This window comes from Rhinopithecus roxellana, chromosome 3, assembly GCF_007565055.1.
Source record: "Rhinopithecus roxellana isolate Shanxi Qingling chromosome 3, ASM756505v1, whole genome shotgun sequence".
In the NCBI taxonomy this organism is placed as follows: domain Eukaryota; kingdom Metazoa; phylum Chordata; class Mammalia; order Primates; family Cercopithecidae; genus Rhinopithecus; species Rhinopithecus roxellana.
In genome coordinates, this window is record NC_044551.1 from 91,988,513 (window position 1) to 92,007,753 (window position 19,241).

The 19,241-nt window shown below is 40.5% G+C and overlaps 1 protein-coding gene across 3 annotated transcripts in view; it reads left to right on the forward strand.

The window, feature by feature from the left end:
- Nucleotides 1-803: 803 nt before the first annotated feature.
- The window catches only part of MARCHF6 (membrane associated ring-CH-type finger 6), an 81,826-nt gene continuing 63,388 nt past the window's right edge, over nucleotides 804-19,241 (forward strand). Inside the window, exons 1-2 of one of the 3 annotated variants that reach the window (XM_030926764.1) lie at nucleotides 857-1,082; nucleotides 2,124-2,213. Coding sequence is in view for 1 of the 3 variants with exons in the window: in XM_010356661.2 (XP_010354963.2) it covers nucleotides 1,064-1,082 (19 nt within the window). In the remaining 2 variants the exon portion in view is untranslated. Of the gene's footprint in view, nucleotides 1,083-2,123; nucleotides 2,214-19,241 lie in introns of all 3 variants that reach the window. The other 2 variants (XM_030926765.1, XM_010356661.2) reach the window with 2 other exon arrangements.

The window sequence follows — 19,241 nt, forward strand, 5'->3', positions numbered from 1 at the left end:
CTAGGTCATCTGCATATTGTTTAAACATTTTTGGAGGCTGGAAAGACTGCTCCCACTCAGGCAATTCTGACTTGGCGGCCCTTCTAATTTGTATTCTCTAAATAATTCTTCATTTAGAGAAACAGTCAAGGATTAGAGTGAGGGAGGGGGACGTGCTGATGGGGACAAAGCTTGGCCTTTGACCATTCTTCCCTTAGCTCTGCGCAGGCAAACGTCCCTAACTCGGTATCGGAACAGATCTCCCTTAAAGGAGGATTATGTTTCAACCCCCCAGCCTCAGCGGTTTACTCAAATAGTCCTTCCAGCTAAATGCAGAAGTCTCCCTGGGAGTAATTTTGGTGAAGTCAGCGTTTGCCTTTTTCATCACAGTGAGGCTTTAGTAGTTCCTGAAAACGTGCATCACAACTGCCCGGGTGCCAAACAGAAATGCTGACGCCTGGGCCCACTCTAGCCATTCGGCCTCGGCATCGCGGTGCGGGAGTGCGGAGCGCAGACTCGCATTGTCGCAGGTACCTCCCGGCCTCCCGAAGAGCCCCACGCCGGGGCCTTCGTCTCGCACGTCGGCTGGGGAGGGCGCTAGGTTCTCGCGGCCTCCTCCCACCGCTCTGCACCCCTCCAGAAGCGGTCACCAAAGCTCAGCTACTGATTAGGTTTCGGCCCCGCTGTCCGGCGCAGTCTTGGCGACTACCCCAGATGGCCCAGCGCACGCGGTGATTCACCGCGCCCCCGAGAAAGGTACTTCCCCGCCTTAGCCGACAACCGAGCGTGCGCACCGCGGCCGCCGGAAGTGACACTGTCTGTCGTTGGGGAGCTCCCGCCCCTTCCGCCTCGGCGCCCCGCCCAGGCCTCGCCCCTAGGTGTTCCCGCCCCTCCCCCTCCCGTGTGGTTCGCTTTCTGTCAGCTTCTCTCCCTCTCCCTCTCCCCTCTCCTTCCTCTCGCTTCCTCTCTCGCACCTGAGCGCACGCACCTGCCCGGGCCCAGCTCCCTCCTCCTTCTCCCCTCCCTCTTTCCCCGCCCGGCCGCGGGAGCTCGTGGCTGCGTCACCGCCACCCCCCCAGACAAGATGGACACCGCGGAGGAAGGTAAGTCGGCGACGCGCGGCGCCCGAGCCCTTGCGTCGGCTCCCGGGTTCGTGCCCCGGCCAGGTCCGTGGCGCTCGAGGTGGGCGGCTGGAGCGCGGCGGGGCGGGCGCCTTGGCCGTTTGCCCACCCGCGGGGCCTCTGGTCCGGGAAGCGGAAGGTGACCCTCTGCGAGCCCCCAGCCGTTTCCCGCCCGCGCCGCCGAGGGGGGCGGGGACCCTGCCGGGCCGGGTCCGGGCCCGGGTCCCGGGGCGTCGGGGCTGCTCCGGGCCGGCGTGGCCTCCCTTGTTCCCGCTGTCGCGCGCTGGCCCAGAAGAGGGGGCCGCTGTCGCTGCCGTCCGGGGGCGTTTTCCGCACCCTTCCCCCACTGGGTTTTGTCTTTCTTTACGTCCTTCTGCCTATTGCTTGCCAGGCCCTGCCGCCTCGCCACAGAACTTCTTTGTTGACTTTGAAACTTAGCGAAAAATACCACGCCAGGTGACTGCCGAGTGGAGTGAGCTGACCCCTATTGAAAAGCCCGGTCCTCGGCTAGCCTGCAGCTCGAGAATCTGTTTACTAAACGGGGAGGGGGAGGCTCTTTTGTTGCGATCCATTTGGTTTTAAATCCTTGACACCTATAAGCAGGGTTCTCTTGGTTTTGTTTTGCGATTGCGTGTTGAATACGGTTACTTTGAACAAACTGACCCTTCTGAAATGAATACCTAACATATAAACGTCCACACCTTATGTCTCTTCAAGCGCATTTTCTTACCCACTGAAGGTAGTAAATTCTTTTTAACCAGCTGTGTTTTTAAATAAGTGGTGAGTTTATAGAGGAAATTACTAAATTATTCTGCCTTTTTTGATGTTCCGGTTATCGGTGCAAATGCTTCTCTACTTTAGGTATATTTATGGGGGTATAAGCGTCTTTCAACCTTATAGGTTGTGATTTTGGCAATTTGAAATGAAAATGAATTATCAGACGCCGTCATGGAGTGCAGTAATGAATGAAAAAAGTTTGATATTATCTCTGTAATGAGTTGATAACGACTTATTTTTTTAAAGGAAGTCTTGCCTTTAATAAAAACCTCAACTATAACATGTGGCAGTTGCTGTACATTTGCGTTTGATCTTCGTAAAAGGCCTGTGGAATAGGTAGGTATTATCTTTTATAGATGTGGAAGTGTAGTCTTCGTTGTTTTAATAGCTTGTCGAAGCCTTACACAGGTAGTAAGAGACAGATTTGAATGTAGGCATTCTGATTGCAAATAATTTCCCTTTCATTATGCCACAGCGTGTTTATTATATCCACTGAGTGTAGCTAATCGCCGCTGGAGACGCCTTTGGAAAAAAGAGTAAAGCGAAACTGCTGAAGGTTGGGAACTATTTCTTTTTGACAGGTGGTCCTTGCGTGTAAAATTTTCCTCTATGTAGGTTTCACATCCTTTCAGATTCAAGTTTTAATGAATAAATCTACTAAGGCATGTATTTATCACAGGATAGGTACGGACGTATTATATTCAATTCTCATTCTTTTGGCCTGGGCATTGCTACTTGCATACTTTTATGGTGTGACAGTAACCTATGGTAATTCAGGAATTGCGCTCGAAGCACGTATGGAATCATGAAATATTTTCATTGTACTTCTAGTGCTTAAATATATTTTTTCTCTTGTAAAATTATAATTAGGATAAGGTATACATGACATTTATTTGTTGAACACTGTTCCCTGTTAAAATAACATGTGCTGAAGACTCAACGGGTAGAATATGCTTTACTAAACACTTTATATACATTTCATTTAATTCTCTCAACATCGTTAAGTAGGCGGCATTTTCATTTTACAGATAAGAGAACTGATGGTTAGTATGATTAAGTAACTTGTCCAATACAGGTAGTAAATGGCAGAGGCACGATTCAAGCTCATGTCTGTCAGACTCTGCACTTAAATTAGATATTTATTTGTAAGTGGATACTAAATGTCCAATGTTCGAATTTATTTTTATCACTCCCTCTATAGGATGGATCATTTTTATAATTTGGCGAAAATTTTATTTTGCTTTATTTTATGAAATTATTAGTCGTGAAATGCAAGTGAATTTTAGTACTGTATTCTCATACCTGGTTTTGCAAAATTCCAATTTGGAAGTCTTCTGACATTTTTACAATAAAATTTAAGTTGAAATAACACTTAAAGGAAAAGGGAAGGTTATAGAGGATTAAAAATAATAGAGTGAAGATGCCAAAAAACTAATAAATGTTCTAATTGCAAAATCAGTTATTACAATTATTTCTTTAAAAAATGCAACTTAGGTTTTTAAAATCAGATTAGATATTTTTCGGTAGGCGATATTCAAAATATGGCCAAACATAAAACTAAATTGAAAAAAAATCAGTATCACCTACTTTTGAAAACACTAATACTGTTGTGATTCTGTTTTTTATTTATTTTTTTGTTTTCTGAGACGGAGTCTTGCTCTGTCGCCCAGGCTGGAATGCAGTGGTGTGATCTCAGCTCACTGCAACCTCCACCTCCTGGATTCAAGCAATTCTTCTGTCTCAGACTCCTGAGTAACTGGGATTACAGGAGCGTGCCACCTCTCCCTGCTAATTTTTGTATATTTAGTAGAGATGGGGTTTTGCCACGTTAGCCAGACTGGTCTCGAACTCCTGACCTCAGGTGATCTGCCCACTTCAGCCTCCCAAAATGCTGGAATTATGGGCATAAGCCACCGTTCCTGGCCGGTTCTCTGTCCTTTAAAAATATATTTTAATATTTTGTGCAAAGAGATTAAGAATAATGTTACAAAAACACCAACCATGCGCATATAGTGTGTAGCTCTTCCCTTTTAAAAATAGCACATTGCTTGCCTCTGATGGTACCATATATGATAGTCTAATGCTCAGAATGTTATGCATTTGTAGTAATACTCAGTTCTGATGTGGCCCTTTCATACTAATTGTTTGCTAGATTTTAAAGATCTCTGAAGTGTCTTCAGTATTAAATTTTTGTAAAATCAACAGGTTCATAATCCATTCTCATGATACAGGGATGGATGAATCATTCTTACTGTGTATATGTTATTTGTATGAGCGCAGATGTGTTATGTCAATTGCTATCCATCTGCACATTTTTAAACTTCAGAGCTGTAGGAGACCTTAGACATTTGCCCTCCTCATTTTATGGGTTAGGAGTCTGATCCTGCAATGCACTGAGATTTCTCAGTTTCACAGAAAAATCTATCCTTTGCTCAAGGATATACTTTTTTTTTTTTTTTTTTAAAGGAAAAGCAGTACAATGTTGGAATAGATGTTGCAAGTGTTGATGTGAAGTTCTCAAAGATAATATTATTTTGTCATAGAATGCCCACATTTCGGCTCAGTGATATAAAGCTGTCTTTTTTTTTTTTTTCTATTTTGCTAAATTACCGCTTGTATTAGCAGAACATAATACAAAGTCTTAGTAATTTTTTTATGGAATACCAAAGCAGTTGTTCTTTATGCTTTATGGAACATACTCATTCGAAAAGTGTGAAGCTAAAGAGTATTATGGTTTGAGGTAATTTAAATTTGGAAGAAATGAGTTAAAAGGATAGAAAGTTGTCAATCAGACAGCTAGTTACTCTCTTTCTAGAACCACATGGTCTTCTTTGTTTCCAGAGATGTCTGCTGCATGTTTCTTACCACACATCACCTTTCACTGTTTTGGCATGCTTGTGACCAAGTGTACATGCATTTATTTGTTAAATGCTTATTGAGGACCTGTTATGAGCCAGGCACTATTTGATGCATTTGGGCTAGGCAAGGAACAATATAGAGAAAATCCTTTCTTTCATAGAGCTTACATTATAGTTATTAGCTTAAGACAAAATAAACATGTAATAAATTATATGGCATAACTAGAAGGTTATAAATGCTGTGGAGAACAGTGAATTGGGAGGCAATAAGAAGTGCCAGGATATGAGGGCAAGGGTTGCTGGTTTTTGTTTTTTTTTTTTTTAGACGGAGTCTTGCTCTGTCACCCAGGCTGGAGTGCAGTGGCGTGATGTTGGCTCACTAGGTGTTGCAGTTTTAAATATAGCAGTAAAGGAAGGCCTCACTGAGAAGGAGCAAAGGAGAAGGAGTTAGTCGTGCAGATACTCTGGGCAGAGCGGTCCAGGCAGAGGGAATGTAGTCTATGTGAAGTCTCTAAGATGGGAGCATGCCTAGAGTGTTCAAAAAATAACCAGGAGAGCAGTGTTGCTGTAATGGAGTAAGAGTTGGGAGAAGAGTAAGTATGATGTGAGGTCAGAGAGATCATAGAGCCAATGGGGAGTGAGCATGTAGGACTTCACTGACTTTTCCTTTAGTGAGATAGGGACCTATGGGAGGGTTTTGAGCTGAGGTGAGACATAAATTGTCTTGATATGCAGCCAGCCTTCTATATCTGGGTTTTGCATCCATAGATTCATCCAATGTCAGATGGAAAATACTTGGAAAAAAATAGATGATTGCATCTGTTGTGAACATGTACAGACTTTTTTTCTTGTCGTTATTCCCTAAACAATACAGTATGATGACTACATAACATGTTATAATTATTCTAAGTAATCTAGAGATAATTTAAAGTACAGTTGACTCTTGAACAACATGGGTCTGAACTACATGGGTCCACTTACACGTGGATTTTTTTCTTTAATAAATATATTGGAAAAAATTTTGGAGATTTGCAACAATTTGAAAAAACTTGCAGATGAACTGTGTGGTCTAGAAATAGTGAGAAAGTTAAAAAGTTATGTCATTAATGCATAAAATATATGTAGATACTACTCTGTTTTACTCAGTATCAAAGTATGTACAAATCTGTCATGAAATGTTAAAATTTATCAAAACTTATACATACAAACATGTAATGGAGACTGCACATGGCACCTTTCACAGTTGAGAGATGTAAAGAAACTTAGATACAATATTAAATCATAACTGCATGAAATTAACTTAGTACGTACTGTGCTACTGTAATAATTTCGTAGCCACCTTCTGTTGCTGTTGTGGTGAGCTCAAGTGTTGCCAGTATCCTATCCGCTTAAAACACCTTGTGAAGCTAATCACCTCTGCATGAGCCGTTCATCTCTCCAGTAAATTGTATATGGTAAAAAGTATGGGCCAGGCGCAGTGGCTCAAGCCTGTAATCCTAGCCCTTTGGGAGGCTGAGACGGGCGGATCGCGAGGTCAGGAGATCGAGACCATCCTGGCTAACACGGTGAAACCCCGTCTCTACTAAAAAAAAAAAACTACAAAAAACTAGCCGGGCGAGGTGGTGGCGCCTGTAGTCCCAGCTACCTGGGAGGCTGAGGCAGGAGAATGGCGTGAACCCGGGAGGCGGAGCTTGCAGTGAGCTGAGATCCGGCCACAGCACTCCAGCCTGGGTGACAGAGTGAGACTTCATCTCAAAAAAAAAAAAAAAGTATGGATTCTCTGGATTCTCTTGTATTTTTCATTGCATTTAGTGCAGTACCTTAAACTTTGACTAACATGATGGGATCCATATGAGGTGCCACTAAGTGATACTGGAAGAGCTCCAGGAAGCTGAAAAAAGGCATGACATTATGAGGAAAAAGTCAAATTGTTTCATATGTGCCATAATTTGAGGTTTGTAGCTCTGGTTGCTGGCCGTTTCGGAATGATTTATCTTGTAAACAGACAGGTATCAATAAATATATGGTACAGTGCTGTAAATGTATTTCCTCTTCCTTCCGATTTTCTTAATTTTTTCTCTAGTTTTATTGTAAGAAAAAAGTATATAATATCGAATGCAGTATATAATATATATTACAATACATATTGTAAGAATACAGCATATAATACAGTATGTAATACATATAATACAGTTTATGCATTCATGGCATAATTTATTTTTTTTTGCTTCTACACAGTTCATCTGTTTTTTTTAAATTGTTCCGAATTTCCAAAAAAATTTTCAATATATTTATTGAAGAAAAAAATCCATGTATAAGTGGACACATGCAGTTCAAACTGTGGTATTCACAGATCTGTACTCTAACTCATCTCTAGAGTACTCATAATACCTGGTATAATGTAATACAAAGGCCAGGCGCGGTGGCTCATGCCTGTAATCCCAGCACTTTGGGAGGCCTAGGCAGGCAGATCACCTGAGGTCAGGAGTTCGAGACCAGCCTGGACAACATGGCGAAACCCTGTCTCTACTAAAAATACAAAAAATTAACTGGGTGTGGTGGCGGGTTCCTGTAATCTCAGCTACTTGGGAGGCTGAGACAGGAGAATGGTGTGAACCTGGGAGGCGGAGCTTGCAGTGACCCTAGATCGCGCCATTGCACTCCAGCCTGGGCAACAGAGCAAGACTCCATCTCAAAAAAATAAAAAAAAAAAAAGTAATACAAAATATGTATTAATTGACTGTTTATGTTGTATTATGTTATGGTAAGGCTTCTGGTCACTAGTAGGCCATTAGCAGTTTTTGGAGAGTCAAAAGTTGTATGTGTGGTGGTTTTTTTTTTTTGGGGGGGGACAGAGTTTTGCTCTTGTTGCCCAGGCTACAGTACAGTGGCACGATCTCAACTCATTGCAACCTCAGCCTCCCAGGTTCAAGCGATTCTCCTGCCTCAGCCTCCTGAGTAGCTGGGATTACAGGCATGTACCACCATGCCTGGCTAATTTTGTATTTTTGGTAGAGATGGGGTTTCATCGTGTTGGCTTGAACTCCTGACCTCAGGTGATCCGTCTGCCTTAGCCTCCCAAAGTGCTGGGATTATAGGCATGAGCCACCGCACCCAGTTGTATGTGAATTTTTTATTGTGCAGGAGGTTGGTGCCCCTAACCCTTGTTCAGGAGACTCCTGTATATGGAAGGATGTGCATAGGTTACTTGGAAATATTATGCTGTTTTACATAAGGGACTTGAGCATCTGTGGATTTTGGTACCTGTGGAGTTCCTAAAACCAATCCCCCAGGGTTACTGGGTCTGTCTCTTTCCTGGTTGTTTAAGACTAGTTTCTGTTTGTCTTAAACTCAAATGTCTGGAAGCTGGAATCTCACTGGCTTATCTTGGGTCAGTTGCCTATCCTTTTGATCCAGGTAGCTGGGTGGTGGTGGGAAAAGTAATGTAAGAATAAGAATCATGACTGGCTGTGTCCATTCTTGAGCTGGTAAGACAGTCCAAAAGAGATCTGCTACATTGCTCAATTAGAATACTTTTTAGACTGAAGTCCTGTGAGTGATTATTGCTGAGCTATCCTCTTCCAGACACCTACTTCCCATTTCTTCCAGGCCAGGCTTACTTTAGTGGGTTTTACTTCTCTCCCGTAAGGATATGAAGATCACTTATTTTTAGTATAATACAGGTAGAACAGAAAGAGTTCTTAAAAAATGAATAGGAAGTAAGACCCCCCCTAAGGGAAAACTTAATAATTCAGACTATATTTTAGAATGCTGTTGCAGTAGGTTAGATGAGATATAGAAGTTTACATTAAGGTAGAGGGAATGGAAAGAATGGAAAAGAAGAAATAGACCAAGGTAGAATTAATAGAACATAGCAATTGAAGAGTAGTATAAGGAGGAGGAGTTAAAAATGATTGATTTTCAGATTTTTTTCAAATGGGAGTGGAAAGAGATAAGTAATTCAGTTTTAGACATTGTTTTAGTTTGCAGGGGCTGCTGTAACAGAGTACTGCAGACTGGGTGCTTAAGAGAAATTTATTTTCTCAATGTCTGGAGGCTGGAAGTTTGAGATAAAGGTGTTGGCAGGCCTGGTTTTCTTACGAGGCCTCTCTCCTTGGCTTGTAGATGATTGTCTTCTGTGTCTTCTTGTGGTCTTCTCTGTGTGTCTTCATGTAGTTTTCCCTCTATGTCCTAAGCTCTTCTTTTAAGGACGCTAGTCATACTGGATTAGGGCCCACTCTAAGGACCTCGTTTTAACTTAATTACCTCTTTAAAGATCCTGTCTCCAAATATACTCACATTATGTATACTGTAGGATAGGGCTTCAACACATGAATTACCGGGGGAGGGGGAATGCAATTCAGCCCATGATAGACATGAATTCTTGAAGGCTTGGAAGACTGAAGCATTCCCTGTACACTTATTTTTTATAACTTAACTTCATTATAATACCTTTTTTTTTTGAGACGGAGTTTAGCTCTTGTTGCCTAGGCTGGAGTGCAGTGGCACGATCTTGGCTCATGACAACCTCCGCCTCCTGGGTTCAAGTGATTCTCCCGCCTCAGCCTCCTGAGTAGCTGGGATTACAGGCATGCACCACCACAACTGGCTAATTTTGTATTTTTAGTAGAGACAGGGTTTCTCCATGTTGGTCAGGCTGGTCTTGAACTCCTGACCTCAGGTGATCCACCTGCCTTGGCCTCCCAAAATGCTGGATTATAGGTGTGAGCCATTGTACCTAGCTATAATATCCTTTTTACTTTCCTGTCTCTCTCGTTCCCTTCTGTCACCTCTTAATGTATTCTGTAAAAATGGAGTCAGGTTAATAAAGTATAATTTACACACAAATTTACACTGTGTAGGGTGCAGTTCTGTTCTAACACTTTTGAAATAGAATATTGGAGATTCTGTGTCTTTTTTGATTACTTCTCCATTTACCAAATATGGGGTACATGTCTACTATGTATCTAGGACCTGTACAACAATGTTTTCTGCATATTTCGTTTTTCCATTCCAAGTCTTGAAAAGTGCCAAGAGGCATTTCTGTTGAATAGAAGAGTTTGAAGACCATTGATTTAGAGTAGTTTTCAAAGCTTTGTCCCAGGACCCGTTTACACTCTTAAAATTGAGGACCCAAAAGACTTTTGTTTATGTGGGTTATATATATAAAGATAGATATTTACCATATTAGAAATGAAAAATGAACACAAATTATTTAGAATATTTAAAAGTAACAATAAACTCAATATATGTTAATAAAAATAACTTTCTCTGGATTATTATAAGACAATTGGATTCTCATCTCTGCCTTTGCAGTAACTTTGTTAAATGTTTTGGTTAGTGTATATAAAAATTTGGCATCACACAGATATATAGCTTGAAAAGGGATGAATATTTTCAGATATTTGTATGTTCTTTGATATTGTGTCAAAACTTGACAGGTGGTAGTTTCTTAATGTTGTATCTGAAAACATGTCAATCACCTTAAAAAATTAAATTAACTGTTAAATTAAAATCCATTAGTCTGATAGTGTAGGATATAGAGTCCAGAAATAGATCCACACATACATGGACAGTTGATTTTTGGATAGAAGTGCAAAAGCAATGACATAAAATATAAAGGATAAAGTATAGTTTTTCAACAAATGGTGCTGAAATAGTTGAATAGCTGTAGGCAAAAAAAAAAAAAAAAAAAAAAAAAAAAAAAAAAAAAACAGAACTTTGAGCTATAGCTTGTGCCATATACCAAAATTAACTCAAAGGGATGTTAGACCTCAGTGAAAAACCTAAAACTATGAAACTTCTAGGAGAAAATATAGGAGAAATTCTTTGTAATCTTGGGTTAGACCAAGATTTCTTAGGTATGACTCCAAAAGCATGATCCATAAAAGAAGTGGATAAATCTGATTGCATCAAAATTCAGAATTTCTTTCAAAATTAAAAAGACACTGTTAACAGAATGAAGACAGGATACAGAAAATGTGTCTTATAAGGGGCTTGGAGTATATAAAAAACTCTCGGAACTCAGTAATAAGAAAACAACTCAGTTTTAAAAATGGTCCAAAGATTTGTATAGACACTTCACTAAAATATATATGTACATGACTATTCAGCATATGAAGATGCTAAGCATCGTTAGTCAAAACTATAATGAGATAGGACTTCACACCTACTAGGATGGCTATAATCGGAAAGAACAGGTAAGTGTTGGTGAGCATTGCAGAAAAATTGGAACCTTCATTTGTTACTGGTAGGAATGTAAGATAGTGTGACTGATTTTGGTAATTCCTCCAAAAGATAAACTGAATAACCATATGACCCAGAAATTTCATTTCTTGGTGTATATCCAAGAGAATTCAAAAAATATATTCACACAAAAACCTGTATATGAGTGTTCATAGCAGTATTTTTATAATAGCTAAATAGAAACAATCCAATGTCCATCAACTGGTGAGTGGATAAATGTGGTCCATTTGTAAAATGGAATATTACCCAGCAATACAAAGGAATGAAGTACTGATGCATGGTACAACTTGGATGAATCTCATAAACATTAGACTAAGTGAAATAAGCCAGTCACAAAAGAACATATTTTCTATGATTCCATTTGTGTGAAATGTCCAGAATAGGCAAATCTGTACGTAGAGAGATTAGTGGTTGCCTGGAAATGGGGAGAGCAGATGGAGTAGGAAGTATCCACTAATAGTTATAGGGTTTCCTTTTGGGATGATGATGATGTTCTTTTCTTTTTTTTTTTTTGAGACGGAGTCTCGCTCTGCCGCCCAGGCTGGAGTGCAGTGGCCGGATCTCAGCTCACTGCAAGCTCCGCCTCCCGGGTTTACGCCATTCTCCTGCCTCAGCCTCCCGAGTAGCTGGGACTACAGGCGCCCGCCACCTCGCCCGGCTAGTTTTTTTTTTTTGTATTTTTTAGTAGAGACGGGGTTTCACCGTGTTAGCCAGGATGGTCTCGATCTCCTGACCTCGTGATCCGCCCGTCTCGGCCTCCCAAAGTGCTGGGATTACAGGCTTGAGCCACCACGCCCGGCCATGATGATGATAATGATGTTCTAAAAGATTATGGTGATGGTTGCGTAACTCTGTAAATATACTTAAAACAATTGAACTCTTTAAGTTGGTGAACTTTCTGACGTAAGTTATATCTCAATAAAATTGTTAATTAAAACTACTGTGAGATACCATTACATACCTATTAGGGTAGCTAAGATGATAATAGAAATGATTGACCATACCAAGTGTTTGTAAGGATGTAGAACAGTTGGAATTTTCATACACTGCTGGTGGGAATGTAAAGTGGTACACCACTTCTTCTGGGGAGGAGAAAACAACCTTCCAGGGTACAGGTAAGCCAAGGTTGATGGACAGGTATGCAAAGGGAGTTGGAATATCACTGTGTGTACCTGTGCAAGTCCTAGAGTGTGTTGGGTCCTCATCAGCAGGGCTGTATGAAGGTGATCACTGAACCAAAACTACTGATGGTGTGGCAGGAGCTAGAAAACACTCCTTTCTTCTTTGATATCCCTCCAGCACCCTCCACTGGCAGAGTTTAACTGCCCCTCGCAAAAAAAAAAAAAAAAAAAAAAAAAAAAAAAAAAACTTAGTGTACCTATCACTGAACAGGGACTGAAAGGGAGAATTTGGAGTTGAGAAGGGGATACATGGATAACTAGCTCATTACTGCTGAAATTGTTGGAATCATTGCCTGTGCTGCTGAAGCTTGATGTTGCCCATTGCTACTGGCAGAATCTCCACCATGACTTATGCATCTGTTAGCAGGAGTCTGCAGTACCTGCCATTGGCTGCAATTGCTGGTTTTTAGAAACAGAAGTAGAAAATGGTTTCACTGTTTCCCTGCTTCTTTTTTGTTTTTATTTTTGAGATGGAGTTTCGCTCTTGTCGCCCAGGCTGGAGTACAATGGTGCAATCTTGGCTCACTGCAACCTTTGCCTCCCAGGTTCAAGCAATTCTCCTGCCTCAGCCTCCTGAGTAGCTGCGATTAGAGGCACATGCCACCACGCCAGGCTAATTTTGTATTTTTAGTAGAGACGGGGGTTTCACCATGTTGGCCAGGCTGGTCTCGAACTCCTGACCTCAGGTGATCCACCCACCTTGGCCTCCCAAAGTGTGAGATTACAGGTGTGAGCTACTGCACCCAGCCTCCCTGCTGCTTCTGATCTCACAGAAGTGCTTCTCATTGACAGACTCTAACTTAAGCCTAATTGGCAAGGAGGCCAGAAAGTGCAGTTTTCAGGCTTCCAGAACCAACAGTACAGGTGAATTTTTAATTTAGTAACGATAGTAATCTGGTGAGCTAAAATAAGTAAACTTTGGGGTACATAGAGAATTGGAATTTTTAAACGGTGTTTGCAAGACCTAATTCCCAAACCCACATACTTTGTTTATGGGTGTACTCTGACCGTCAAAAAGGAAATTTTTTTGTAAAATTTGAGCAGTTAAACATTTTTTTCTGCCTGTAATTGTAAAAATAGCAATGAAACACTAGATACTTGGGGACAGGAAAGGAAGAAAAATTACAGCGGCTATCATTTTTTGCATTTTCTCCTTTAGGCTATGGTGTTTTTACCTAGCTGGAAGTAAGGAAGTATGGTCATTTAAAAATGTTATATTTCTTTGTATATTAGCAAATAGTGTATATGTATGTGTGTGTGTGTGTGTGTGTGTGTGTGTATATATATATGTATATATTTTTTCTTTTTTTCTTTTTTTTTTTTCTGAGATGGAGTTTTGCTCTGTTTCCCAGGCTGGAATGCAGTCGCGCAATTTCGGTTCACTGCAGCCTCCGCCTCCTGAGTTCAAATGATTCTCGTATCTCAGCCTCCTGAGTAGCTGGGATTAAAGGTGCATGCTGCCATGCCTGGCTAGTTTTTGTATTTTTAGTAGAGACAGGGGTTTTGCCATGTTGGCCAGGCTGGTTTTGAACTCCTGGACTCAAGTGATCCATCCTGCCAAAGTGCTGGGATTACAGGCATGAGCCCCTGCACCCGGCCTTATATTTGCTATTTTTAAGGGACTGTATACATTGCATATAGTGAATGTGCACCATTTATATAGCTGCTTCCCTATTTTGGGATATATAGGTTATCTGCAGACATTTTGAGTAATGTTTTTAATATATTTTCAGAATTGTCTACTATAATTGTAGCTACCAATTGTAAAAATTTTATTGATAATTACATATTAAAAATTCCTTGTTTACTTCAGGCAGATGAACAAGGTCAACATTAACAGTTATATGTGGCATACTGCCATGCTTATTACTTGAGACTGTCACTAGGACAGTTACTGCTGTTATTGAGACTGTCATTACGACAGTTACTACTGTTACTACTTAGACCGTCATTATGAGACTGAGTGAAGAGAGATGAATGTGGAAATGAAAACTTAAGACAAAAGAAACTCTTAAAGGAAGGGTTCAGGGGAAGAAAAAGAGGGCTTCATGCTTCTAGTGAGCAAAGGCAGCAGCCTACCTTCCACAGCCCTTTGTGTTTATTGGGTAGAAAGAGCAGGGGGGAGGTGATAACAATTGGTCAGCTGCTTAATTGATCACAGGTTCATATTATTACTAACAGGCTTCAGATGTACCTAATCATAAGAAACACTGTGCTTGTGGCGTGACTGCCCTCAGCATTCCTTCTGGGTGGCATAGGCAGTTTGTCAGTTTGCCAACATTCTGCATTTATGAGAACAGTTTGCTGTTTACTCTTATAGCCTCCAGTGGTATACTGAGTTGATCACCATCCTCAATCTTTCGGCCTCCAACAGTTATAAATCATGTTGATGGCATATCCCTTGATATGATATGATATGATAAAAATGCCACTTTATGTGATTTTTCCTTCCCAAAACCCATAGCCCCTAGTCTATTCATGAATCATGCAATTTCCAATAAAGGGACATTCTACAGTATACCTGACCAGTACTCCTTAAAATTGTCAAGGTCATCAGAAACAAGGAAAATCTGAGAGACTGCCTGAGTCCAGGAGCCCAGGGAGACATAACAACTAAATATATGTGGATCCTAGAACAGAAAAGGGACCTTAGGTAAAGACTAAGGAAATCAGAATAAACTGTGGATTTGAGTTAATGACAATGTATCAATATTGGTTAAGTGTAACAAAAGTGTAAAAATCCTACTACTAAGATGTTAATAGTAGGGGTATTGTGTGCTGGGTATATGGGAACTCTGTACTCTGGTCATATTTTCTGTTTAAATCTAAGACTGTTCTAAAAAGTGAAGTCTGCTAGTAATAAAAAATGATCCTTTGTATATTAGATTATCACTAATTTATCACCAGAAGGGAAGTGGAGAGATTTTGAAGTCTTACATCAAAGAACTTTCAAGATAGATAATAGCTTAAGAGTTATAACATGTACCCCAAAACTTAGAGTTTTATTTTTTTCTTTGTACTAGGCACTTAGGATAAATTATTGAACTGTACTGTTGGCTAGAAAAACTTTGATGGAATGGGCGACTTCCACAGTAGGCTCCAGTTTGATAACCTCCTCTCATTGGTTATTGTTTTCTTTCTTTCTTTCTCATCTCCTGGGCAATCTCCATAAGAATTTGAAAGATTACTAAGGATTGGAAGTTTTTTTTATTAAAAAAACAAAACAAAAAAAAAAAAACACTGTTGTTTATTGAGCCAAGCTCTATGGTGGAATCTTTAAAAGGTATGTGTGTAAAGACATTAGGTATTCAAACACAGTAACAAAAATTCCTACAAGATTAAATAGAAATATCCCTTTGAAAACCAGGAAGAGCTTTTCCATATTGTTTCTAAGTTGGTTTGCGTTCATAACAAGCAAGATGCATTGATTTTACTTTGGCGTGAGCAAGATTCATAATTTTACTGCATATGAGTCTGATGAGAGGGAGCCTCAATCTGCCACAGAACCTACTTCGTGGTTTAAGTTTTAGTAAAGGACTTTAAGCTGAGCCCTGTGTAGACTTCACTCTCTTTTTGTAGCCTTGGCCTTGTTGCTCTGTTGAGATTTTGGGTGGTGGGATTGGAACTAGTATACAAAACAGGCTGTTCTTCTTTTGACTTTGTATGTTTGTGATAGTCGTACTTGCTTCATGTTTTTGCAAAGCTGCTAAGATTCTGTATAAAATAGGATCAGCTAAGTTACGTCGTAGTCACAAACTACCCTAAACCTCAGGAGCTTAAAGCATCAAAAGGTTAATCACTTCTTGGCCAGGCACATTGGCTCACACCTGTAATACTGGCAGTTTGGGAGGCCAAAGCCAGAGGATTGCTTGAGCCCAGGAGTTCAAGACCAGCCTGGGCAACGTAATGATAGTGAGACCCTGTCTCTACAAAAAATAAAGAAAAATTTAGCTGGGCGTGGTGCTGTGCGTGTGCAGTCCCAGCTGGGAGGCTGAGGCAGGAGGATCACTTGAGCCCAGGAGTGCTTTTTGTTTGTTTGTTTCTTTTCGAGATGGAGTCTTGCTCCATTGCCCAGTCTTGAGTGCAGTGGTATCGTCTCGGTTTGCTGCAACCTCCGCCTCCCAGGTTCAAGCGATTTTCCTGCCTCTGCCTTGCAAGTAGCTGGTACTACAGGTGTGCACCACCATGTTCTTTAGTAGAGATGGGGTTTCACCATGTTGGCCAGACTGGTGTCAAGCTCCTGATCACAAACGATCTGCCCACCATGGCCTCCCAAAGTGTTGGGATTACAGGTGTGAGCCACTGTGCCCAGCCAGGAGTTTGAGGCTGCAGTGAACTATGGTTGTGCCATTGCACTCCAGCCTGGATGGCCTGGATGACAAAGCAAGTCTCTGTTTCTTAATTAAAAAAAAAAAAAAAAAAAAAAGATTAATTTTCCAATGTGGGTGGAGGGGGAAACGCTTTTGCTAACTGTAGTCACTGAGGAACTCAGCTTGATGGAAGCTCCATCCCTTATGCATGCTTCCACGCCCGTTGAGGCAGGGAAAATGCAGCGTGATGAATTGTGTTTATTGGCTCTCAAACACTTCTACCAAGAAGGGATACTTGTCATTGTACCTCATATTTCATTGACCAAAGTAAGTTACATGTCCATGTCTAATTTCAGAGGTGGCAGGGAAGTGCAGTTCCAGCATATGCCCAGAAAGTGGAAAGTGAGAAATATTTGGTGACCAATGCTGATGATTTCCAGTCCCTAACAACATCAATTTCTGCCTGGTTGGATGAAAAACGTGCTTATTGGGTGTATACTTCAATCTACAGTTTCATTAGATGACATTTTAGAGAGGGAACAAGTATTTTTTTAATGTCATCATTCTTTCTTATTTGTTCTTTCTTCCCACATGTTTGTGTAGACACTACTGTAGAAGGCCTTTCTGTTTCATTTTTCAAGTTAAAGTATAATTCACAGTAAAATTTACCTTATTTAATACCTATTTTGACAAATACATGCAGTCATATAGCCAGCACAGTCAAGGTTCCATTATCCCCCTCCTTGCAAGTATCCTTTTCTTTACCCTTTTATGGTCAGATTTACCCCCATTTCCAGCCCCTGGCAACTACTGATCTGTTTCTGTCCCTATCGTTTTGCCTTTTCCAGAATGTCATAAATAGAACCATATGGTATATAGTCTTTTGAGTCTGGTTTCTTTAACTTAATATAATGTTTGAGGGTTATCCACATCATTGTTGCTTGTATCACTAGTTCATTTCTTTGTATTGCTTAGTGTTTTATTGTAGGGATGTACCACAGTTTATCTGTTACCCAGTTGTGGAATTCTTGAGTTGATTGTTTCTAGTTTTGGGGAATTAAGGATGAAACCATTATACATACTCACATAGGTTTTTGTGTGAACATAAGTTTTCATTTTGTCAGGTTAAATGTAAGTAGGATTTCTGGATTGTATGGTAAGGGTGTTTTTATTTTCATTTTTTTTGCCCTTTCAATAGGTATGGGGGTATCTTACTGTGAATTTTTTTTTTTTTTTTTTTTTTTTTTTTGAGACAGGATCTTGCTTATCACCCAGGCTGGAGTACAGTGGTGCCATCATAGCTCACTACAGCCTCCAGCTCCTGCCTTAGCCTCCTGAGTAGCTAGGACTACAATCAGGCGCCATCATACCCTGCTGATTTTAAAATTTTATTGTAGATATCGGGGTCACCCTATGTTTCCCAGGCTGGTCTTGAACTCCTGGGCTCAGATGATCCTCTTGCCTCAGCCTCCCAAAGTGCTGGGATTACAAGCGTGAGCTGCCATACCTGGCGTTACTGTGATTTTTATTTAAAAATTTGATTGTGGTAAAGTATATGTAATAAAATTTACTATTTTAACTATTTTTGAGTATATACTTCAGTGGCATTAAATACACCTTGTTGTGCAGCCATCACCATCTTCTTGTGATTTAAATTTGCATTTCTTGAATGACTTTAACATTTAAAATTTTTTATTCCTCTTTTGGTGAGTGTGTTCAGATCTTTTGCTGAATTTTTTTTTAAACCATTTTCTTTCTTTTTTTTACCTAGCCCAGCACGAAGATGATTTTTGTTTTTTTAGTTTTCTTATTGTTGAGACCTTGATTAGCAAACGGACAAAGAACTTGAACAGATAATTCACAGAGAGAGAACTTGGTAAACTGTGGAAATGTTCAGGTTGGCAGTAATAAAACTACTTTTTAATTAGGTGTACTACTTGTTTATGTTTTATCTTTATATTTCAGTAATGTATGTTTTACTGGAGGGAGCAGTCTACCGTGCAAGTGGGAGAATATGATAAAAGTTGGAGGAATAGATAGAGTATTGACATTATGAAAAAAAACATTCAAGATAACCTGATTGCTTGATGAAGGTAGTTGGGAAGAAGCACGATACGGTCAAAAGGAGAGTACTTTTGGAATTGGGAGCTAGTGTTTAATCCTCATTTGGTGCTTGCTTGATAATTACTTGGTTCTCAGTAACTGAAATAGAATTAGCTATTAGATTTCCAGCCAGTTTTCTGAAAGTGTGACAATTCAGTAATATCCTAGATCTCTTGCATACTGCCTTCTCCTTAGTCTTGTGTGGCCTTAGGTGTGTTATATTATCCTGCCCCTTTCAACCTCAGTTTCCCAAACTGTGGGATTGGTATTGTGAGGAGTAAATGATGGAATACATTCAGAGCGCTTAGAACTGTGTGTAGAGATGGTAGGTATATTAGTCTGTTTTCATGCTGCTGATAAAGACATACCTGGGACTGGGCAATTTACAAAAGAAACAAATTTATAATGTACTTACAGTTCCATGTGGCTGGGGAAGCCTCACAATCATGGTGGAAGGCAAGGAGGAGCAAGTCACTTAATAGGGATGGCAGCCGGCAAAAAGAGAGAGAGAACTTGTGCGGGGGAACTCCTGGTTTTAAAACCATCAGATCTCGTGAGACTTACTCACTATCACGAGAACAGCACTGCAAAGACTTGCCCCCATGATTCAATTACCTCCCACTAGGTCCCTCCTACAACACATGGGAATTCAAGATGAGATTTGAT